The following is a 24,708-nucleotide window of genomic DNA, read 5'->3' on the forward strand; positions in this document are numbered from 1 at the left end:
CAATCTCGCCTCGAGTGACGTCAAGAAAGCCAATGCCCCCTTTTCTTAAAGGAACAGTGTCACCTGATAATGGATGATGTTATTATAATAATAATGTAACGCTGTCATCATGACCCAGGCTGTTTCGCTCATTTTTTATTGTTATTAATTGTATAAAGACATACATACTGGTTGGTTACATACAATGCAATGCTTAGAAACTACCTACTCAATCAATTGGTTGGTTAGGTTATAGTTAGTTACATTGTTGCAATGCAATTGTACATAGTCTCCGGTGAGTTTAATGGAAAGAAATACAAAGCAAAATTGTTAACCATTGATGAATTGTTTTATATCATCTGCTCAATCTGACGAAAAGTCAGAGAAACAAATATTTTGGAGACTTCAGCATGAGAGTGCGTTTGTTAATAATAAAAAAAATACAGAATTGAAAAGTTTAAGAAAAATATAAACAAATAAAATACAAATGACACTGACATGACATGTTTTCAATTCATTATGTTAAGAGCTTATGAAATGTTGATGGAACAATCATAACATGTTTGTTGAAGGAGGCATTCAGAAAGGGCTTCTCAAGTTTGACATTGCCTCAATCTTTTTTCAACAGAACAGTCTTCATAAAAAGATCTAACAGTATTTGAATACTTGCAAATATTTCAGAGCAAAGTAGCTGAATGAGAAGAGAATATAAATTTGCTGAACTTACTAGTCAATGAATATTCAAAGACCTGCGCTTTATCATGCACAATCGATTACATAGGTAACCTGCTGTACCAAATCAGTCCGATGTCACTGAGTTATGAAAAGAGATTTTCAGCTTCTGAAAGACCAACATTAGTTCTAACCTCAAAATAATCACACAAATTGGGCAACTCAAATATCGACCGTTACCAAAATGGCCTCAAAGTGTAACAATTATAATCTGTCTGGAATTGGCGTTTAACCACGACACAACAGTGTTAAAGTTTCACAGTATACGACTCCCTCTGTGTTACTGGCTGCCAAAATATTCATGTTCAACATGCTATCCATTTTCTTCTGAATGAATTCTAGCGATTGTCTTTATAAGGCAGGCATACAAGCCTATCCACAAGTCTCCAACCTATGTGAACGGGGCAACAATATTTACAAATCCTAAAATCCTCCTTTTGATTGTAACCCAATAAAAGCCAACAACAGACCAAAAGAATCAAGATGTTATATTCACATTTAACTCAACATGAGTATGAGTGACATCTGACTGATTTGAAGAGAGCAGGTCACATTCAAGTACTATTTTGGCTTGCCGTTATCTTCGGTGTGGTCATCACTTGACTTCTTCTCACTGAGGGTCTGTGGTGGACGAGCCCACGATGCCATGTTGTCTCAGCAGGTTCCTCAGGATCTGGTTCTTAGAATTCCAGTCTTCCACCTGAGCAACAATTTACAATTTAGGCATTTAGCAGCGGCACTGTTCACTGTACTGGCAATATATTTGTTCATAAAGGCCCTTTTCCAGTTGACAAAAAACCCACGTACACACACTAACATCTGGCTTTTTTACTTCATTGGGAAATGTTACACTCAAGCATTCATTTTAGGGACAAATTATTCTGCAGTAGACACCGATATTTATTGTCTCCACCTCTGATCGGCAGTTATGAAACATGTAGACTTGCTAACTTTCAAACAAAGAGCGCCGTCTTCTTAAATAAGTGTGGACTAGGCATACACACAAAGGTGACGTGGATGTTTTGTACACACCTATTTAGCAGAAGAACGTAGAAAACGCTTGTTCTAAACATCTTACTCTACCTCCTGCCTCAGTAATTGGTTGTCAATCCTGAGACGATCCAGGGTGCTGATGTCCTCTCCCAGTTTCAGGTTGCTTTGCCGTAGTTCCTTGATGTAGTCGCATGCCTTGGACAGGATCCCTCCTTTACTCTGGAACCAGACACAAGATGAGGCATGTTAAGTTTTACATTTTGTAAAATTCAAGAGCCTTTATGTGCCTTTAGTCTCTGCGGTCTACGGAGTGAAATAATACACTCTGATACATTACATGGTACATGTGACATCCTACTAACATTCAATTTAACATACTATCTTTGTAGAATGTATCACATTCATATTCATGTATTTGACCAAGAAAAAGGGGTTGCAGTCGCTTTAACTCACACTCACTTGGCCCGTCTTGGTGTAGTCCACGTTACAATCTGGAATGACCTTGGAGAGCTGCACAATCCAGTTGTTGATCTTGTCTCTGCGCCGGCGCTCAACTTCAGAAGAAATCACAAATTCTGTTATCTGGTGGATTCTTGACCTCTAAAATTCACAGGTCTGGTAGTATTTCCTGATAGCATATCAGAGCATGTCTGAACTATGAACACACACCTTCGTTATGTTGGGCTCTCCTTTTCTCATCTCTTGAAGCCCGAGGAGTGTCCTGTTTTCTACAAACCAATCAGTACAACATATTTACATAACATCTTTTTTAGATATCACAGACTCTAGTGTGACTTCAGAGTGACTTATAAAGTACAAGGTTGGAGTAAGAGCAAGAGACTTCTAGTCAACCAATAATAATAATATTATAATAATGCAATATACGCAATGTGCCATTACGCTATGTACGGCTGCGTGCGTGGTGCGATGGTCCTCTGATTGGCTCCTGTTAAAACGTCCTGTGGTGACATCATCACATATACCTGCCCTGTGGGAAAAAGGACTGTTAAATGTGCCTGTACAAGAATTCAATATATATATAATACTCACATTATTGCTTAGCAAAGTGACCATGTCATAGTCCTGTTCTAGCAGTACTTTTCAATGTAAATCCCCCCCCACCCCCCACACACACACACACACACGCACACACACACACAGGCACACATAGGATGACAATGGAAACAAACTCCAGGGCGTTTTAGTGTTATCCTTTTAGCCTAAACATTTTACTGTACCTCCATGCTGTTTACATTTCTGACTAATAAAGTATTCAATCAATCAATCAATCAATCTCACTCTCTCTCTCTCTCACACACACACACACACACACACCTGTTGGAGCGCTCTGTCCCAGCAGCGTATCAGAGGCTTGTACGGTGGTAACCATGGTAGCGGTTGTGGCGTCTGCGATGGTGGCAGGGTAGTATGTGTACTGTGTCTCTGAGGCGTCTCCCTCTATTAAACCCTCTGACTGGGAGAACACAGCCTGAAATATAACACACAACAATTCAACTGCGTGTGTGTGTGTGTGTGTGTGTGTGTGTGTGTGTGTGTGTGTGTGTGTGTGTGTGTGTGTGTGTGTGTGTATACCGGGTGTAGTGTCAACAGAGAGCCTGTGTGTAGATGTGTGACTGTATGTGTCTGTACAAAGACCATGCACGACTCCAACTCCAACTTTCTTACCAGATGCACATCTGGAAAATATACTTACTTACAATAAATCTCTGTAAGAAAATACCGGCACCCATGGAACTGTTCTTTAAGGCACTTTTATTTATATCTATAAAATACACAAATTGGCATGGTATACTGCAGAGAAGACAGCATTTGTATTTGTGTCTGTAGTGTATCTGTAGAGAGACACTGCTCGTATATGTAGTGTGTGTATGTAAAGGCAGTGTGTGTCTGTAGAGACTAGAGACAGAGTGTATCTTATGTAAACACGTAATACAATGGGGCTGGGCCCTATCATACAACCAGTGCAACATGGTGCCACTGCCAACTTAAACACAGCTCAAGTGTCATAGCTAGCTTTTTTTAGAGTTATATTGGAGAGAGAGACTAACCGGGGCCCAAACCACACTTCAAGACCAACGTTCAGGGCCATGGCCGCACAAGTGCATTGGGTAATTAAAAAATATACAATGTGGGCACTGTGCGTGAAATTGACAAACTAACATTATTGTGGAGCACTATTGCGCTGCTTTGCGCTGAATGCAAGATAATGCCCAGTGTGTCTGTCTGTGTCTGTCAGTTAAACCCTGTTCATGAATAGAATAGTTTTATTAACCATGTGAACTAGGAAGTTGACTTGGTATTTAGGTTACATGTAGGCTCAGTACACCAGTTAACAGCAAATTGACAGCTAAATTATACATGCATGCTACATAAAAGCAAAACACATCATTGTTGTTATAAAGTTAGAACTGGTTGAGTGTGTCATTTAGCCAGTATTTCGTGTATATTAATGATGGGGATATAAATATGAAAATGGTGTGACTATGTTAATGTGGTGAACTGTGAAATGGAGTTAAGAAAGAGTTTGGATTGTCACCTGTGTGACAGACTGTGCAGCAGCAGGAAACCCGGTGACCAGGCTGACTGCACCTCCTGCATCGGTTTGAGCCTCCAGCTGACCGTCTGACACCTGGATCACTCTGTAGGTCACCTGTCACATTTCACAATTTATTATATTTATTCAGCCTTTATTCAGAATCATTTACAAAATGCAAGATCAGAATAAGCAGCATTAAGGATGGAAATCACACCTACCATCGGTCTAAATAACAGAACAACATAGCATCTCTCAACAAGTAAACAGTAGTACAGTATTATTTATAACAGTGAATTTTGATGAACCAAACTGCCTGAGGAAAGGTTTACACTAACCAGGAAAAAAATCAACATGATTATAACATTTTTCTTTTAAATGTGTGGGTCAATGAATCAGAAGAGGTTAAGTGTTTGGTTAAGGTTTAGGGTTAGAGAAGGAGGTGGCTCAACTGGCTCTGGCCTGGTGTGGAGAACACATTCCTGGGATGGGTTAGGTCTGTGATGTGATGACGTTCTTAGAGGGCAAAGAAATGCCAGGAGATATATATATAAACCTTTGCTCTAGCTTTTCTGTGGACAATGCTGTTATTCACTGAATAATTTGATCTCACTGCATTAGAATTTTGAGGGTGGGGACAGTGCAAATCCAAATAATCTAAAAGCCAAGGAGGAGCTACATTATCATGGTGAGTGTTGTTCATTCATGCCAGAACAGGCCAGCTCCATATATGGAAATCTAATCTAGGGGTGATCTGGATTTGGGCCCCATCCGGGCTTTTGTGCTGTTCTGGACAGCGATCCGACGGACTTGACACCGGCACTGCACTCCCTCAGGTGGTGTGGAACACGTGTGTCAAATTTGATGTGGATTACAGACGTACGTACATAGAGAGTAGAGACTTGGTGCATTTATAGATAGATGAGTATTCAACAATGTATTCTAAAATTCTGTAAGTACCAGTGTAATCATTGTCCTAGGAAAAGAACACAAGACTGTTTTGATAATAATGACATGAACACACAGCTCAGCAGTATCATATTGTAATCACATATTCTCTGTGATTGTATTCTAGTTTATGATTGGTTGGACCTCCCCTGGTTCACTCTGTTAGATCCGGTCCCTGGTTGTTCCCTCCTGACATGACCTTGTTTCTGAATAGAAAATTAGCATTAGAAGCTACTGTAAGGAAAACACCTTTTCCCTAAATCCTACCTGCCCACCAGCTCCTTCTGTCTTGAAGAGATATTTGATAGGTTGGTCAGAGAAGGTGGTGGCAGACTGTATGGTGGCAATAGCAGCTGGAGCTTCTGCTGTGGCCACCGACCCTGAGAAAACAGATATGGATTTAGTCAAATTATTACTAGGTTATGCGTTACACCATGTTTTCAATTATATAATAGCAAAACCATCCTAATTTTCAAAGCTAAAACTCAAAAAACGTTCAGTTTCACCAACCTTCCTCATTGGTAGTAATGGTCCCATCTGGGTCCGGGCTCTTCTGCTGACTGCATACAGAGATATAGTGGTGGATTATGATTAGCATTGATAATTATGCTGTTTCATTCATGGTTTGATTATTCAATTGAATACTTTATTAACAGTTTGTAAATAGTACAGTGGACTATACCCTAATAATGATGCTAAAAGGATAACACAAAAAGCCCTATAAGGCAGTCCTGTGTATTCAATTCATCAAGAGATTTTAAAGACATGCAATGGCAATTATGGCATTCTTTTCGCTCCTATGCCACCAAAATGTGGAACACCTTACCAACAGTCATGAAGACTCCCTTGACTCCTTCAAATCCGCTCTCAAAGGGCACCTACTGCAATTCAAAACTGGCCCCCGTAAAATCTGAATCCCCTCCATCCACCCACCCCTTTTCCCCCCTCACTGTATGTTTCCTTTTTACCACCTTTATGATGAAGTCCCGTTCTGTTCTTTGGCTTTATAGAAGTGTATATTTGTATGTCTCTAAATGATTTGATGAATTGAACAAGGTGGACCCTCTTGTTAACAAGAGTAATGCTTTATTGGGTCGTCCACTCACAGTTAACAGTCTTTGTATTGAGTTGTGCTTGAATTGTAATTCTGCAAACTGTTAATAAATATTTCAATCAATCAAGAAATGGTATGCATTCCACCCCAAAATAATACAGTTCCTAACCTCTTCATTTCCACCAACAGTCTTTAGATGAGGAGACCGCCTTCACTCACTCACTCTGGAGCCCAGACTATAGGAGAAAGTTCACAAGTTTGAAAAGAGAAACACGATCGAGTGAACAAACGTTTGCAACCAGCGCAAGAATACGACTTTATGTAGTCAATGCGTGCACTCCACAAGCTACTAGTTGAGTTGAACCGTGCTTGTTCCATTGTAATGCACGGTAAATGCTACAGTGCTACTGGATCCATTCCTACACAATGCTACTCGGCCCCAGCGGTTTTATGCAGATGTTCGACCAGACCACAAAGCACTTTTCCTTAGCCGTGGTTTATGAGGCTTATGGAGTATGTATTTGCCCCAGCTGGCGGATATGATGTAATGCGACATTTAATAAGTTATATTTATCTTACAAGGTTGGATTGTTAATATGCTATCATCTGGACAAAGATGTACTTACGACGCAGTGGAGTGGTCCCTCCCCCGGTATTTGTCAACAGAGTTGGATGGGTCACCGTCTGATCTGCGCAAGCGCGACAGTGTTACGTTGAAATGAGTGTCCTATGGAACTCTGTCGCCACAGAGACGTTGCAGATTTGCATTTCGACCTCTATGATTTCGACCAAAGACTGGCAAAGAGTTATGAATCTGATTTCAACTCACATGGATCATGGATGGTCCTGGACATATGGTTTCAGTCTTTCAGACGTGTGTGGTCATTTCTTGGAGTTTAGTGACTCAGTGCTGTGCATGAATTAAAAAAAGAAAAAAGCTATTCTCGCCAATCGCCATGAAGTTACATACCGGTATGCATGCTACTACTCCAAACGTCCAATGTAAAACAGTGTGGTCCCGAAATCACATATCAAATCACTGATAACTTTGACATTTTTCTGGTTTTATCCTAGCAGATTTTGTATTGACCTGTACCCTTGAACTGCATTGCACACATTGTACAATCGGTTAATAATGTTTTTCAATCAATCAATCAATCAATCAATCAATCAATCAATCAATCAATCAATCAATCAATCAATCAATCAACCAATAACCTATAGGCCTAACCCTAACGCCTAATATAAGTGTCGGTGTCGATCTGATCGAGGTAAAGGAATCAAAGCTCCATCCAGCGTCAGTTTATTACTCACCAAAGATGATAGTCACCTTTTTAGAGGGAAAGGAATAATCTGATGAAAAATAGAGTCTGCAACACTGGTATGAAACTCAAGAATATCCTATAAGGGATCGAAACGTTGAATCTAATAAACCAGTGGAGCTGAGTTTCATACCAGTGTTGCAGACTCTATTTTTCATCTTGTACTGCCTTTTTGTCTAGCACCTGGGCTAGAGTGGAGGTGCATGCTCTATTTCCTTTGAAAGGAAGAATCTGACCCTGAGACTATGCGTCTGTCGGTTGGTATTACCTTTACTGGGGAAACGACCCTAGTCAAAAAGTCCTATAGGATCTTCGAAATGTCCAATAGGATCCTACAGGATTTTGAAATCCAATTGGATTTTCCAAAGTGCCAATAGGATTATTGGGTTATATCCAACTTTGGAAAGTCCAACAGGATTTTTCAATAGGATTCCATTGAAACTGCTGAAACTCCAGTAGGATTTTTTGAAGTTCCATTTGAACCTAGAGCCATGCAGTCCAAAGTTCCAACAGAACCCTATAGGATTATATTGGAACTTCAGAAACTCCAGTAGGATTGTCTGAAGTTCCATTTGAACCTGTTCTGTTTCAACAGAACCCTATAGGATTATTTTCCAACAGCCAAAGCCTTTAAACAAAATCATTCAAGTCAAGTGTCAATTAGGAATCTTATAGGAAGTCTATTGGAAATATAAGTGTGTTTGCTTATAAAAAAAATCATCCCCATTAAAACAAATGTAGCATTTTTTCAAATGTAGAACAAATACAACAGAGTTTAAATGGACAGGTATCAGTCAACAGGCCCGTCTGTAGTTTGAATGGACAGGTATCAGTCAACGGGCCCGTCTACGTCTAGAGTTTAAATGGACAGGTATCAGTCAACAGGCCCGTCTAGAGTTTAAATGGACAGGTATCAGTCAACAGGCCCGTCTATAGTTTAAATGGACAGGTATCAGTCAACAGGCCCGTCTAGAGTTTAAATGGACAGGTATCAGTCAACAGGCCCGTCTAGAGTTTAAATGGACAGGTATCAGATAAAAGGGAGACATCGAAGAGGAAGGACGGAGGAGGAACGATCAACATAATGTCAGAACAAGTTCTGACATATATCCTATAGTCCCTATACTAATATTGATCTCCATAGCAGGTCGCATTTACTATAATAATCCCTGATTTACTATCATCCCTGATGATGTCATAATGATGTCACGAGACGGGCACAATGTGGGTTTTCCCCATGTATGGGGATTTTGGGTGACGTACGATTCTATAGTTAACCTTCGATAATCACATAATAATAATATAATTGCGACCTTCAATTAGGCCTATATTGTGTGTGTGTGTGTGTGTGTGTGTGTGTGTGTGTGTGTGTGTGTGTGTGTGTGTGTGTGTGTGTGTATATATAATATTGGTTATTGTTACAATGGGAGCGATAAATACACACACACACACACAGGCGCTGGTGTTACTATGGAATTTATGGGAGACGGGGGTGATACGCGCGCACACGCGCGCATACACGCACCTAATAACTCTATGAGGCGAGTGCGCTCCGGTGCGGTATTTCCGAACGCGCCCTCAAGAAAGGAGGAAGTACTGGCAGCTCAGTTTAGTCTGCTAGTAAAAATAAAATACACACTCGGATGCATAAAGTATCTAATTCCTGTATGGATCGGAACAAAATAGCGTTCTAAACATTAGTTGAATTGAGGTATGTTTTTTTTATATTACAATGAGTTTAAACGATGTGTTATCAAATGAAGAGATGATACAAACTAAGTGCACATAAATGACAAATGTTTTTCTGGGCTGGCTACATATTTTCGTTGCTAGGGGCTCCTAAAAGTCGCTAGGGACGCAAAAAAGTCGCTAGGGGCGGCGCGCGCTACGCGCGCGCATATCCCACCCCTGGCGACTTTTAGCTACTTTTCGAGGAGCCACTAGCTACTTCCGTCACTGGAGAGTTCATCATCATGTACCCCTGAATGCAGCCCGCAGATCGGGGCGGGGCTTCTCCTAGGAGGAGTGGGCGGGGTTATGGAGGAGGAGTGGGTGGGGTTTTGAGAGGAGTGGGTGGGGTTACACATTTTAAGAGTGACTGTAAAGCATTATAAAATGATTGCAATGTCTTACAACTATGATATTTAACATAGATAGAAACTGTCATTACACAATGTTTTGTGTTATGAGTGCGTATAGAACTGTGTTATATGCATTTCATGATGCATTTATACTTGGCCTTATACTGATTTATAACACATTGTTGTCGTGGATGGCTAGATGGCAACCACAAGGTTCCCAGTTCAAACCCGGGCTAGAGTTAGTGTCGAAGTGTCCTTGAGCAAGACACTGAAACGTTAGTGCCTTGCAGTTTAATTCCTCATGTGTAAATGGGTGAATGTAATGCACAATCTATGTAAAGAGCCTTGGATAAAGGCGTTCTATAATTGTACATCCAGCCAATGTGTTATAAATCATTATAAGGCCAAGTATAAATGCATATAACACAGTTCTATACGCACTCATAACACAAACCATTGTGTAATGACAGTTTCTATCTATGTTAAATATCATAGTTGTAAGACATTGCAATCATTTTATAATGCTTTATAGTCACTCTTAAAATGCATTAAAATCCATTATACAGTGAGTACATAAGTCACTATAAGAGGTAATTTGTTGTTCATATTTTATTTGTATTGCACTTGTCACTCACAGGGACTCTCAGAGTGCTATAAATTAAATCATATTGAAGATTAGAATTAGAAGGTACTCATCAAGGATCCAGTCATCCCAAAAAAGGTGCCAAGATGTCTGAGGTCCCTTGTATTCATAACACAACACAATAAAAAAATGTACAGTCGCATTAAAAACATTAGTGTACATAGTGTATACAGACAGACTAAAGTGTTTCATTTGTCATAGTAAACAGACACTGGCACTGGTACAGTAACTCACCTTGATATACAGCTGCTCTACAATAGGCACAGCTTGTGTGTGTGTGTGTGTGTGTGTGTGTGTGTGTGTGTGTGTGTGTGTGTGTGTGTGTGTGTGTGTGCGTGCGTGTGCGCGCGCGTGCGTGTTTATCTCAATACGCAACATATTGTGAGTGGGCAATAATCTGGTTGCCAGACTATAGCAATTGTACAACTTTATTATTATTATTATTAGTAGTAGTAGTAGTATTAGTATTATTATTATTGGACTATTGATGTCATCTGTATGGAATTTTCCATTATTACGTTATATCATGCTGATTCCCTTATTATAAGACATTGTAGGCCTACCATGAAACAAGCTTTTTATATCAGGATTTAGATTAGATAGATTTAGATTTATTTAGATAAAGGCACTATATAAATGCACCATTTACCATTTAGGCCTATAAAGAATTTCGGTATTGTTATATTATATTAAACTATAAACATTCATTATTACTAAGAATTTTAATCAGTAGTAGCCTATGATTTTTTGATTAGCGATTTTTACTATGTCTTAAATAAAATATAGGCTAATTTATACATAATTATTTTTAGTTTAATTTCGGTATTTAACTTATAAACATTGATAATGTAATAAGTATTGTACCCTTCACTCAAGGGGCTGGGTGTAACCATAGGGGGTGACCCCACCCACTCCTCTCAAAACCCCACCCACTCCTCCTCCATAACCCCGCCCACTCCTCCTAGGAGAAGCCCCGCCCCGATCTGCGGGCTGCAATCAGGGGCTTCTCGGAGAGTTGGCAACACTGTGGGTGGGTCTGGTATATAAGGGAGGCTGGAAATGTTGAGGGGATAATTGCTCAGCTGGCTTGAGACCACACATCGCAACGGACGGGCGTTCTCAACGTTATTTTGTGTTGTAAGTTCGCCGTTTGAACGATTTCGAGGACAAAACTCGGCCACAAACACACTTGGACCACTTTTATCCGTGTCTTTTACTGTCTTAATCGTCTGTCTTTTTTTTAAACGTCGAGTTTTTACGTGGAAAGTTAGTGTTTGTAGTGTGTTCCTGCTTGTAGCAAAAATGGCATCAAACACGAGCATGAAACGAGAGGACAAGCAGCAGGGGAAGAACGTTCAGGTTGTCGTCAGATGCAGGTATTTTACTTTCATTACTATGCTAACGCTTGTGTTTATTGTAATTGTTTACCCCACTGATTTCTGTTGGTTGGTTGGTTGTGGGTGGGCGCGTTTTGTGCGGTGCCCCTGTAGACCAGTGGTGGTACTTGCATGTTCTTGAAGCAATGTAGAATTAATATTGCAAGTAAAAGGCAGAAATGCAGGAGTAAAAGTACAAACTTGTATTAAAGTACCCAAAGTAGAAGGCTGTCGAAATGCCTCAAAATTGTACTTGAGTAAATGTAATTGGTTAGTCTTTACACCACTGGCGCAAACGCCTCGTCTACATGCAGCTTTTGTTGGTCAAGCAATCCCCAAATATGCTTACAAAATAGCGTTGAGCTTGTAGGTTGGATATTTTCGAAAATGTATGAAAATCTTGACATGCGAGGGACTGATGAGTGTTTAAGCTGCTAAACTACACCTAGCTCTGGTCCATAGCTCCATATGCCGTTACATTTGCAACGGACCCGAGCTAAGCTACACTAAACCACGGAAAGCCCTACTGTCGGATGTATTTCATATGGTTCAGACTCTATAAAATCTCCGATAGCCTTGGTCCAGGGCAATTTGTACTTGCACTTCCACTGTTGTGGTTTGTTTGAGTCCATGGTTGAACTTGTGATTATTACGCCCTCCGGCTGGCCCTGGACGCGACCTTTTAAAATGTCTAATTTGTACTTTTCTGAATCTCAACATCGTATCCAAATTAAACCAAATTCTTTATTTTACTTAAACATCTGATCTTTTTTTGTCAGCCGCGCCGAATCTAACTTTCACATCGGGAACGAGCCCTACGTGTAAATTTCAGCACAGGCTTCGCAAAAACAAAGCAGATTAACGGTTGTCTCAAACTTCTTCTTTTTCTTTTTTTCACCCCAGTGTTTTAACGGGACGGCTCACAATGCGCCGCGATGTATTGTGAGCTTGTAGATTTGATATTTTCAAGAAATGGCCTTAATGTTAGTTTTGTAATCCAAATCCACAAAATGAATAGTAACTACAGCTGTGACTGTCAAATGAGGTAGAGTAAAAGTACAATGTTTGGATCATTGAGATGTATTGGTAATGCTCAAGCAAAGTACAAGTACAGTACTTAAGTAAATGTGTATGTTGTGCCACTAACTTGAGTCACTTATCCTTGTGTTTTCAGGCCCTTCAGTGCAGCAGAGAGCAAGGGCACCCACAATGTAGTCAACTGTGAGCCCAGCAGAAGGGAGGTGATTGTCAAGTCTGGTGGGGTCAATGACAGGGCAACAGCCAGAAAGGCCTACACCTTTGATATGGTGAGCAGGCTTTAAAAAATACATGCACAACTGATTCCACATTTCAAATGTTTGTTCCATTACAACGTTTCCCCTCAATCGTCTCTTAGGTCTTTGGTCCCGCAGCAAAACAGATCGACGTCTACCGGAGCGTAGTGTGCCCGATTCTTGACGAGGTCATCATGGGCTACAATTGCACAGTCTTTGCGTAAGCAAGCATTTGCACTAAACTTGTGTTGTAGCCACTTTAGGATGTGTAGTGGTGCAGCAGTAACCAACAGTTGCTGTCGCCTGCCTAGTCTAGGGTTATGGGATTGGGATTATTACTCCCTCCGGCTGGCCCATGGACGCGACTGTTTAAAATGTCCACTTTTTACCCTTTTCTGACCATCGTATCCAAATTAAACTAAATTCTTTATTTTAGTATTTAATTTAACTAGTTAAATAATTAGTATTTAACTAACTGTTCAAAATGGCACAGTACATGATCCGTGGCTGATGTATATTTGTTGTGATTGGTCAGCTATGGACAGACTGGGACCGGCAAAACCTTCACCATGGAAGGCGAACGAAGCCCAGATCTGCAGGTCACTTGGGAGGAGGTAAGTTTTTCAACTTTTTCACACAACCAAAGTACTGCAGGGCATTGTTCGGGCAGTTACAAGCTGCATTATGAAGTGAACATGGTGATTAAAAAAAATATTCCTTTTGGACTGAGGTTTTGTCTGCTTTCAGTTTTCCATTGATGGATACTAAATCAGTCACACAAATGCATGTGCACAGTGCAATCATGTTCATTTGGGTGCAGTTAAGTTAATATCTGCCAAATGGGCAAAACTCATCGTACTGGTGTTCCACAACCTTGTGTTTGATTTCAGGATCCACTGGCTGGGATAATCCCCAGGACGCTGCATCAGATCTTCGAAAAGCTGTCGGAGAGTGGCTCAGAGTTCTCTGTCAAAGTGTCCCTCCTGGAGATCTATAACGAGGAGCTGTTTGACCTGCTGAGTCCTGGAGATGATGTTGGCGAAAAGCTCAACCTCTTCGATGACCCAGGCAAAAAGGTAACGGTCTCTGAAGTACTGTTTTACTGTGGCTATAGAGTGCTAAAGCTGGGTAGTTTGTGTGAAATTCTAGAAGTTCTCCGATCAGGTTTTTCCCCACGATCGACCATCGTGCGTAAGGGGACAATCGGATATTTCCAAAATTATTAAAGGGTCAACATCCTTGCAGCCATGTGCATGCTGTCAGTAAACGATGGGTGATTATTATTATTTTTGTAAGTGACTAATTAGCTGTGTATTTGTCAGCGTGGCGTGGTCGTTAAAGGTCTGGAGGAGATCACAGTCCACAATAAGAATGAAGTTTATTCCATCCTTGAGAGAGGCTCTGCCAAGAGGAAGACTGCTGCCACACTCATGAATGCCTATTCCAGGTATTCAACAGAAAAAATAAATATATATACATTTATGATATACACACTAGTATTAGCAAGCCTCTTCAATTACCTTGTTTGTATTCATGGTAACATTTCTTTTCAAGTCGATCCCACTCGGTGTTCTCAATCACCATTATCATGAAGGAGATCACCCTGGAAGGAGAAGAGTTGGTGAAGATTGGAAAGCTTAACCTGGTAAACTAACACTACTAAAAGTTGTAAAAATGTATAAATGCCTTGTTGGCTCAGTGAGACCTGCTGAGCTCCAGTGGACCACAACTCAACCTGTCCCCATGTCTTTAGGTTGATCTTGCGGGCAGTGAAAACATCGGCCGCTCGGGGGCACAGGACAAACGTGCCCGTGAAGCAGGCAACATAAACCAGTCTCTGCTGACGCTCGGCAGAGTGATCACGGCCTTGGTGGAGAAGAGACCTCACGTCCCTTATAGGTAAACTGTGGTTGTGTTGTACGGCAGTGGTTCTTTAGGTGCGCAGCAAAAACAAACAAAACGTTGTACGTTAAGTAAAGCTTGTGGGGAGACTTCTCCCTTCTGCCCATGACTGATGATTCTGTGATCTCGTGAGACCAGCCGTTGAACGTTAAATGGCTCTGTCTTGCGAGAGTCTATTATTTCATTTTTTTTTATATTTGAATATTCCTTCAAATATGGAATATTCGTTTGCAGCACTAGTAAATGGTACTACCAAGGTAATCTCCTGACATGATCTTAATGTTCTACAGGGAGTCGAAGTTGACGAGGATCCTTCAAGACTCTCTTGGGGGACGGACCAAGACGTCGATCATCGCCACGGTGTCTCCATCTTCCTGCAACTTGGAGGTGTGTTCATCAGAATTTATTTTTGTACACTATTTCCCGATTTGTGTGATTTGGTCAAAAATTATATAGCAAGTGGCGACGCATGTCTGACAAACTCATTGTCCGGCGCGACGGGTGATTTCAGTATGTCAGACCTGTGGTGTGTCGGATCTGTGTGTGCGTCCCAATATAAGATTTACAGTTAATTTAGCCCATTTAGACTTGATACTGATTGTATAAACTCCTAAAACCTGACCTAAATATTCAAATAATGTGCTTACATGTATAGCAAACTAATGAGACACAGAGGTAGCTACTGGATTGAAAGGTTGATGCCTTTCAAAAGTTTCAATCCTTTTATGGATTAGACTATGTTGACGTTGGTGCTGTGTTGTCTGTGCTGTGTAGGAGACATTGAGCACCTTGGAGTACGCCAGCAGAGCCAAGAACATCATGAATAAGCCAGAGATTAACCAGAAGATGACCAAGTCAACGCTCATAAAGGTACATGGAGAAACGAGTCACGTTAGGAATTTTGCCTTGGGACAACAGTTTTTTTTTTTTTCAACCAAGGTTCATGTTTTTTTTATTAGAGCAAGTAAAAGCGGAGTCTTCATTTCTTTTTTGAGAGATTAATTTATTTACTAGACCTCATAAATTTACATCTGGTCACAAGATCACAGGTTCTAGTGATCTACTGAATGTGAAGGGCGACGTGTCAAACTGACATTGAGCTTATTTGACACACCGTATCATCCCCCCCCCCCCCCCCCCCCCCCAGTACTCTACCTTCACATTCAGTAGATCCTGTGATCTTTTGTGGGCAGATGTAATTTCCTGGAGTCTAGTAGGACTGGTAAAAAAGAATCGCTATAATTTGTAAAATGTTCAAATGCCCCCGCCCCCTGTAAAAAATTGCTAAAATCGCTAAAACGAAAGAAGCAAATGAACAAATTAACACTCATCTTTTACTTTCTCTAATAAGAACCTAAAACATGACCCTTGGTTGAAAAAAACAAAGTTGTTACCCTGCCGTGATGTAACTCCAAATGTGGACAAGAAAAATGCTCCAATGATTCAAAATATGCTCAACGGCTCTCAAAATCACACTTTTAGTAAATCAACAAACACAAAGTTGATTCAGACAACATGGTAAAAAACAGGAAGTTAACATTTTTATGAAAATGTTTTGATGTTCCAGATCCAGTCGGTTTTAATAAAAAAGTCAAAATCAACAGTTATACATTTTCTTTTGGTGATATATAATTGTCTGCATAAACTTGTTTGGTATGTACTAAAAGAGTGACTTTGAGAGCTGTTTCAGCATGCAATGTAAGTCAATGAGGAGCAAATTTTAAATTATCAACTTCTAATCACTGGAGCAATTTTGACCACATTGGAGTTTCATCATGGCTAGGTAACTACACAACCCAAACTTCTACCAAAGTTGTCTTACCTTTAAAACTATACACTGTAGTAGACTGTACAGATTCACCATCTGTTTTTGACAAACGCACAAAGCTGAATATCAGTCATCTTATATGTGGACTCCATTCTTGCCCCCACTCAAGGAATACACCGAGGAAATTGAGCGCTTGAAGCGTGACCTGACTGCCGCTCGAGACAAGAATGGGGTGTACTTGTCCACTGAGAACTACAGGTATGGCACTGGGGGAATACAACATTGGATGCCTATCCAAACGTGTGAAAAATATTTAATGCGACTTCTGCCCTTTTCACCATTCCTGATGACTTTGTAGCTCAATTTACACCCCCGCCCCCCATTTCATATTTTTACTCCTTGTGTTACAGCCACATGACAGAGCAGATCACCTCCCAGGACGGGACTATAGCTGTATATTTGGAAAAGATCTCTGCTGCAGAGGAGGAGCTGAAGAAGGTATGTTACAGTTTTGCACCACAAGTTGATTAACTAGGAATCTTAACGCAACATATTACTTGCCCAACTACTGTAATCAGCTGGCATTTGTAAGTGCATATTCAAACTTTTATACACACCAGACTTGAATTCAGTTTGTCTCATCTCCAAGTCAATAATTTGATGACTGGGTCAATGTGAGTCTAATCTCCAACCCCATACCATCAAATTATTTGCTTGCAGTGAAAACAAAACAATGAATACAAGGCTTTTTAACATGTGTATTTATTTGGACAGAATCTATATTGATCTACTCCTGTCTCTTCTCATTTAATTGCCCAGACCATGAACGTTCTCCTTGTGTCAATGCTATAGCCACTCATTGGGTCCATTTCCTCTCCCCAGGTGATGGAGCTCTTCACCGACAGCCAGAGCCAACTGGAGCAGCGCACTGTCCAGCTGGAAGAGCGAGACCACAGGTTCATTACAACTATTTACTACACATGTGCACCACCTTAGTTCAAAAAGAAGCTGACCAGAGTGGTGGTGGGAGGGATGCAGTACTTGAAAGTAATAAGTGTCCTGGTTTTCTGTTTACAGGCTAGATGAGAACACAAAGGCCCTCGAGGAAACCGCACAACACCTAACAGAGGAGCAGTTCATCTGCTCTGACCTAACCTTCACCCAGGAGAAGCTGTATAGCACTGCTGACCAGGTGAGGATTAAAACAAAATAATATATTGTTGCTGTTGGGCAGAACCCCATGGGTTGTCGGGTTAATTGCACCCTGCCCTGTGAGGAAGCTGAACTAGTCTCATCACTACCTTAATCTGATGGGTTGTCTTATCTCCAGCTGCTGAATACAGCCCACATCAGCACCAGCCATGTGTCTGTTCTCCATGACAAGCTGGACAGGAAGAACAAGGTGCTATTCAATTCTTTGCTTTCACACGTTCTGTTACTTCATATCGTTGCTGTAGGACCAAACATTTATTCTATATTTTGTAAAATAATGGCTATACACAAGTGACAAAATTAGCCAGTATCATATATTAGCGGTGGCCTGGATAATTAAGATTTCGCTGGGTTTTATAAATCAAATAAAAGTAAACAAGCTTGTGATTAAGAACTACATTGGTAAATGCGCTTATTTTGTCCATTTCCTGAACACACAAGGTGACTGACGATATATACATGTTCTGTGGATGGAACGTCAAGCATGCATTTAAGTCAAGAAAGTGTAACTGATTTCATTGGGTTGCTAAGGTAAGGCAGTCCAGTAACGGTCTCCTTTTTAAACTCCAGGTGGACCAACAGAACACTACTGTCCACCAGAGTTTCAGCCAGAGGATGGACCATGTGCTCAGTGACATGGAGGGCAGTGTCTGCCAGCAGGCCTCCAAGCACCGCAGCACGCTGGCCAGCTACACCTCTTCCATGGGTGAGTTTCAAGCGGTGGAATAATGTTTTACTTCTGCAATATTTTAGCAATGCTCCCTCTGTTAAAAGTATAGCCGAAAACAATGTACTTGAGTAAAGGTATTGGCATCCATGTGTACTAAAAGTACTCATTGTGCAGAATATCCAAGGCCTGTGATTTCTTCACTTGGTTAGCACTATGTAGATGGCAGGAACACATAATTGTACATGCTGTAATTTAGGAAGCTGCTATTGTGCATGGGGGCTGCTTCCCCCACTGACTCACAAATCGCACTTTAGGACCTGGCCAGTCATGAGGTTTTATTTAGCTTTAACCCATCATCCCTCCATAGACGCAGTGCTGTCGTTCAACGAGGAGGCGATGCGTACCGCTGTGGCCACCATGGAGTCCTTCATGGGAGGAGTCACACAGCTGGTGGCCCAGGGTGTGGCTGGTTTCCAGGACAAAGTCCACCAGCAGGAGGCGCTGTGCCTGCAGAACAGAGAAGGCCTGCTGGAGCTGCAGGTGAGGACCTTAATCGTCGCCATTAATCACCATTTTGACAGAAGGCAGCTCATAAACACGTCGTGAATCGTGATGCGTTTGTGACCATGTAGATGGTCTAGTGTAATTTCTTGGAAGTTGGTCTTCATATCTGCTGTGTGTATTAGGAGGAGTTCAAGCAGGACCTTCAGGAGGCTCTTGCCGGCTCCCTTCTTCCCAGTGTGGCAGCCATCAGAATGCTGAATGAGGCCATGAGGAAGACCGTGGAAGACCACAGAGCCCAGGCTGACAAGGTCCGTATGATGCCATTACATTTACCAATGTGTCAGTGGTTCTTAAACTTCATGTCAAGCACCCCCAAATTGAAGAATGTATTTTGCTATGGACTTTTTTTGTCTTTTAGGGACCACCATACAGGATTGGTCTTAACAATTCTGATGCCCAGGATGTGTCCACATTTTATCAAATAAAACCGTGGGGTGTGTGGCGATGTCTTAAGGTCTTTTTTTTAATCAATAAAATGGGAACACTAAAATATATATTTTTTTAGGGGGTAAACTGCAGCCGCTTGCTCCCGACCTGAGCGCACAATTTACTTTATGGAATCTACGCTGCCTCTGTGCAGATTGATTCAAACGCTTATGACTAGACTAATTTCTGACTGCATCATGCACCACCTCACAATGTTAACGAGTCTAAAGAGTTCACTTACTGGCGCATTGTAGTAATGGAATGGATTTAGCTTCATGTATTCTTTTTGCCTAAAGGGAAGGCAGCCGTTATCCCAATAAAATATTATCTGCTTGGCACTGTAGCGCCTTTATTCTAAAAGATTCGGCAGCACCATAATAGTTACATTAAAGTAGTGGATTTTGAGAACATTCAATTGGTAGATCGCATTTTAATTGGCCATACAACAGCTAAATCATTTGGCTGACTGTAGAACCCCACTCCTCTGGGTCCCCAAACCCTACTTTGAGAACCACTGAGCTATTATATTTACTAAATGCAGTGATTACTGCACTCACTTGATGTCTGGCTTTACTCCCTGTCATCCAATCAGGTGGAGGCAATGAAGGAGGTCAATATGTTTCTGACCAGTCATGTTCAGGCACTGGCTGAGCTGAGGACATCCTCCCTGGATGCTCTCTGTTCATTGGAGGCCGAACATGACAGTCTGTCTCAACGGATCCAACAAGAGTCAGAAACCCAACAGCAGGTATGCCACACACATTTTCTAATGCCCCCTTTTTTTTAACCTAACTCATTTTCTATGAATGCCTTTTTGAGCCTTTTTACTCTAAAGGCGCCTAACACCGGTCTACAGCCAAGTTAAATCGGGCATTACTCAAACCCCAACCCCTAAACTTAACCTCTACATAACTCCAAACTGAATATTTTCCTAATTGTAAGCCTAACCGATATGCAAGTTATGGGACTAGTTATCAGGAAAGAATTGGTATCTATTTGTAAATGAAGCCCTTGTTCTGCTACCAACAGGAGATGGATCAAATGATCCACTGTCTCCAAAGCCAGCTCAGCCTGATGGCTATTAACAACAAGACCCGCTTTGGGGGTCTGGCTACAGCCAGCAGAGCTCTACAGGCACCTGTGCTAAGCATGAAGGAAGCAATTTCAACGTGAGTATACCACTACCTTCACTCCAACCATACAATCGCACTACACAGGGTTTCCACGGTCATGAAATTCCTGGAAATATATTGAAATGAGCAACCTTTTCCCCCTTTTTTTTTTTTCAAAAGATGTACAAAATGATTATTCAACAAATGATAATCACAACTTTTCATCTATTACAGCAATTTCATCTAGTTTAAATATTTCCATAAATTAATTAAAAAAAAACTCAAGGCAGATCTAAAAGCTCACATTTGTGACGTTTGTGAGCCTGTTGATGGCCATTTTCACTCTTTGGTCCCGGGAAGACTTCTTGAGTCTTGTCTTGAGCTGTAAATGTTTGGCAACCACTGGATGCCATGCTTATTATCAATCCAAACGCAATCGACCCTCTCTGTCCAGATGTTGCAGTGAAGCGGAGAAGAGCGTAGCGGTCCAGGCAGACGACCTGTCCTCCACCGTCTCCTCCCTGGCCAACGCTATCCGCTGCACTGCCCAGGTGTCTGACGAGGCCCTGGAGGAGAGTACCGGCTACTGCTCGCTCCTGCACCGCTCCCTCACTGGTAGGACTTTTGACTGGTGTGCTCATCGTAACCATTTATAGTTTTTATACCTCAGTCCGATAAAAAAATTAACTCCTAAATCCTACATATGCTTTCTGGAAATAACTAAATGTATGTTTCTATATATCTGCCGGGTGGAAACCTCATGTCCTGTTATAGATTCAGAAAAGTAGCTGACATACAAGTTCAAACAGTTTTTGATGCTTTGCTTGTGTGATGCTGTAGTATGATCAAGTAGGGCAGTATGTGAACAATTTAGAATACTAAATTCAGTGGGAATTAAGTTGCCAATTTCATCTTGAAAGGGGAGAGACTTATCAGTTTCAATTTAATGGCGTTTATTTTCCCTAGAGTTATCTGATTGGATAAAATTCATATCCTGACCTAAACATACATTTTCTCTTTAAAGTGCCAGAGATAGACTCACTATAGCAATGAATAGAGCTATAGGCTATATGACACATAACAAAAAGACGGAATGGCTTTACTTTACTTCATTCTAGTGTTTGTTCACTTCTGTCGTGCCTGTGCACCCCAACAGGTCTCGGAGAACGCAACGGCAATCACTGCTCCAGAGCTCAGGAGAGGGTCCAAAACCAAGCCCAAGAACAGATGGCCCTCCTTGGGCAGAACTCTGCTGCCAATCTGGCACTCCAAGAGGTAAAATGACAAAGCAGATGAGACATGTGGTTTGGCCCTGCGACACGTCGTCTGTAACCTGTAATGATCTCTTGATCACAGGTTGACATGCAAGTGGGGGGGGATGATATAACAGACCATTTTTAATATCGGTCGATACAGAGTACCCTTCCTGTACCAGTGTATAAACTAATCTAGGACAGTGGGTCTCAAGGTGGGGTTTCCAAATGGACCCTTGCAGGTCTAACCCTGAGTGTACAAGGCAAATGGACCCTTACCATTTCACTCACTGACTTCTGGGTCCTTGAAGTTAGGTTTGATAACCACTGATCTAGGGGGGGGAATGGTCTCCTGCCCTTTGAATTCTCAAAGCTTACTGCGCTTTCAGAAATTCCATAAAATCAAAACTTCAATTTCTTCAACTGGTTCTGGTTGCCTATATGTAGACTGACGCCTTAACATTTGTATGGTTTCTTTCAGCGTGTGGAGAGCCATTCCAACACATTGCTCCCAGACACCAGGGCCCAGCTGACGGGGCAGCAGGAGAAGGTGACCCAGACGGTGCGTTCACTCCAGACACGGGTCTCCCAGGACCAGGCTGTGTTTGACCAGCAGCACGCTGACCTCCAGAGCCACGTGGAGAGCGCCCAAGAGCTGCTCCACCACTTCCACCAGGAGCTGCGACAGGACGTCCCTACTGGTAAGAACCAACAAAGACATGTTGACAAGCCCACATTGCAGGTTTGACTACAGTATTCATATTATTAGTACATTGCTATGTTTCAAATTGGCAAATGTACATGCTTGCAGCACAAAGTGATGCACAGTAAGCTTGTACTGTATCTGCTTTTTTTCTTTTCTTTTAATGGCAAAAAAATTACACTGATGCTTTCCCTGTTTTTAATGGGGCAAAAATACATTTCACAAAACGTGATGGCCCTTTACTGACGGATCCCCCAAAACCTCTGTGGTCCTCCAGGTATGACTCCTCAGCGAAGGGAGTTTGAGTACCCCAGGGAGCTTGTCAAGTCTCGCAGGCGCTCTGAGCTACTGGAGAGCCTGCATCTCCAACAGGAGGAACTGCAGGCCACCATTGAACTGCAGGCCGCGACTGACGCACTGGAGGTAGAACGAGAGCTGGAGGCTGAACAACACAGAGTAGAGCAGGTAAACGCTTCAACCCATTAAGACCTGAGGCCAACTGACTGCCCTACAAAGCCAAAATGCAGTAACATCCTCTTTGGACACGCAGGCTAATTTGACCTACCTGGCAGTCACTGCACTCTGGCTATGTAGGGCAGAACAGTTTTCTTTAAAATGTATGTTATGTCAGTGGTTGTGTTTTTGGCTAAGGACCCCATCTCAAAATCATCATCCAGTGTCTCTGAGCTCTAGATCGCCCATTACTTCCTACAATTGGCAGTTAACGGGTTTTTCATTTGTCATTTTGGTCATCTACCACGATAGTTTTCAGTAACTTCAAATTCCATGTTGGCCATCTTGGACTCACAAACATCTACTGTTGACTGATGGGGGGAGGGGGCTAAGTTTCAGAGAAACTTAGTGTTTTATTGTGTGCATATATATGAACTTCTGAAATGGAATAGTCCTTGGCTTCTAGGTAGCATTCTAATGATCGAATGTGGTGTCTAGGATTTGCTTGAAGTCTCGGCGGAATCGTTCGAGAACGATGAGAACTTGGTCTGCAGCAACGACAACCGTGGACCCTTCTTCAAGGTGGGTAGTACCAACCGTTAAGATTATTCTGTGCAGTGGTTGTCGAACATTTTAATCTCAACCTGAGACCCTCTTGGGTCCAGGCCATGGACCCTTCCTGATTTCAAATGGACCATGAGGGCATATTCATACTACAGTTTTAGGTGATGCGGTGAGCTGAAACGGTGGTGGGTAAAAGCAGGCGTGTTTGGATGAGTGGTGAAGCACTTGCCACCACAGCTTTGTTCTAGTATTTGGTGGTCACCTTATCAGCTAAAACTGTAGTCTGAATATACCTTAGGGGCTCTATTTTCGTCACCGCTAAACCCCTTATCTCTACATTTCTTTGCCCTTTTTTTTTTTTACTATTTTGCAAAACATTTTTCAATGCTCAACTAGCCAATCTACATTGTGAGCTTGTAGGGCCATTTTAACTATTCAAATTTGTTTTGCAAAATGGTAAAAGGCAAAGGTTTATGGATAAGGGGTTTAGCGGTGACAAATGGAGCCCCAAGTCTCTAACTGAGTGTACAAATGGAACCAAATCTTGTACACGTTTTGTGGGGGTCCTTGAAATTGAAGTTTGAGAAACTACCATCAAAAGTTGTCTTTAGAGGTTGTGGGTATTTGTAAATGTTATCCTGATTAACCTCAGGATGACTGCATTCAATGCTGAATTTATAGCTTCATTTCAGTAATCTCCCCCTTTTCCTTTCAGGCATCCCAGCAACGGAAGAAGAAGAGAGTCCCTGCTAAGACTGAAACGCTAACTCCGAGGTCCAAATTGCCGCTACGTCATCAGAATTAAAGCATTTGGCTTTTTCCATTTTTCATGTTCCGTGTTAACTGTTTTAATGCATTATTTTAATTTCTAGCATTTTAGTGTTTTTTGTTTGATTCAAATAATAAAACGTTTTCATACATCCTTTTTGTAGCTTATTTGAGCTCAAATCACAATCAAACCAAATTCTCAGCCACTAGCCCACTACTGTTGATCCGTTGGTCTTTACCAAACTCTTGTTCACAAATCATACCTTGCACAGATCCTGCTCAGAAAATTCCATTGTCATGGATAAGTTTTATATTTCAAAATGTGAAACTTTCATGTATCTAGTTCTAGATTCATTG

General features: G+C 41.5%; 2 protein-coding genes across 4 annotated transcripts; one reads left to right on the plus strand and one right to left on the minus strand.

The window, feature by feature from the left end:
- Nucleotides 1–104: 104 nt before the first annotated feature.
- On the minus strand, nt 105–6,960 carry usf1 (upstream transcription factor 1). 3 transcript variants are annotated; one of them, XM_080771659.1, is made up of 11 exons: nt 6,887–6,960; nt 6,430–6,496; nt 5,717–5,766; nt 5,474–5,586; nt 4,262–4,375; nt 3,040–3,193; nt 2,605–2,692; nt 2,374–2,432; nt 2,164–2,258; nt 1,795–1,923; nt 105–1,411 (listed from the first exon to the last, which is right to left on the minus strand). In XM_080771659.1, the coding sequence occupies exons 2-11, from the start codon at nt 6,435–6,437 to the stop codon at nt 1,322–1,324; spliced, it is 900 nt and encodes a 299-aa protein (XP_080627785.1). In that variant the 5' UTR covers nt 6,438–6,496; nt 6,887–6,960; the 3' UTR covers nt 105–1,321. The 3 variants fall into 3 exon arrangements, with proteins under 3 accessions (XP_080627785.1, XP_080627783.1, XP_080627784.1); XM_080771657.1 differs by having other exon boundaries at nt 2,158–2,258; XM_080771658.1 differs by lacking the exon at nt 6,887–6,960 and adding an exon at nt 6,840–6,862 and having other exon boundaries at nt 2,158–2,258.
- Nucleotides 6,961–11,348: 4,388 nt separating this feature from the next.
- Nucleotides 11,349–24,506, plus strand: LOC308321059 (kinesin-like protein KIF11). Its single transcript, XM_080771847.1, has 26 exons — nt 11,349–11,682; nt 12,857–12,989; nt 13,079–13,176; nt 13,492–13,570; nt 13,847–14,032; nt 14,279–14,403; nt 14,511–14,601; nt 14,710–14,855; nt 15,149–15,245; nt 15,633–15,728; nt 16,796–16,884; nt 17,037–17,124; nt 17,509–17,582; nt 17,704–17,818; nt 17,957–18,028; nt 18,409–18,544; nt 18,876–19,048; nt 19,195–19,320; nt 20,091–20,246; nt 20,528–20,667; nt 21,065–21,225; nt 21,767–21,885; nt 22,345–22,564; nt 22,844–23,031; nt 23,518–23,601; nt 24,299–24,506. Exons 1-26 carry the CDS (start codon nt 11,609–11,611, stop codon nt 24,386–24,388), a joined length of 3,156 nt encoding a protein of 1,051 aa, XP_080627973.1. The 5' UTR covers nt 11,349–11,608; the 3' UTR covers nt 24,389–24,506.
- The last annotated feature ends 202 nt before the right edge of the window (nt 24,507–24,708 follow it).

Source organism: Protomyctophum bolini (genome assembly GCF_963924005.1).
Source record: "Protomyctophum bolini genome assembly, chromosome: 9".
Taxonomy (NCBI): Eukaryota; Metazoa; Chordata; class Actinopteri; order Myctophiformes; family Myctophidae; genus Protomyctophum; species Protomyctophum bolini.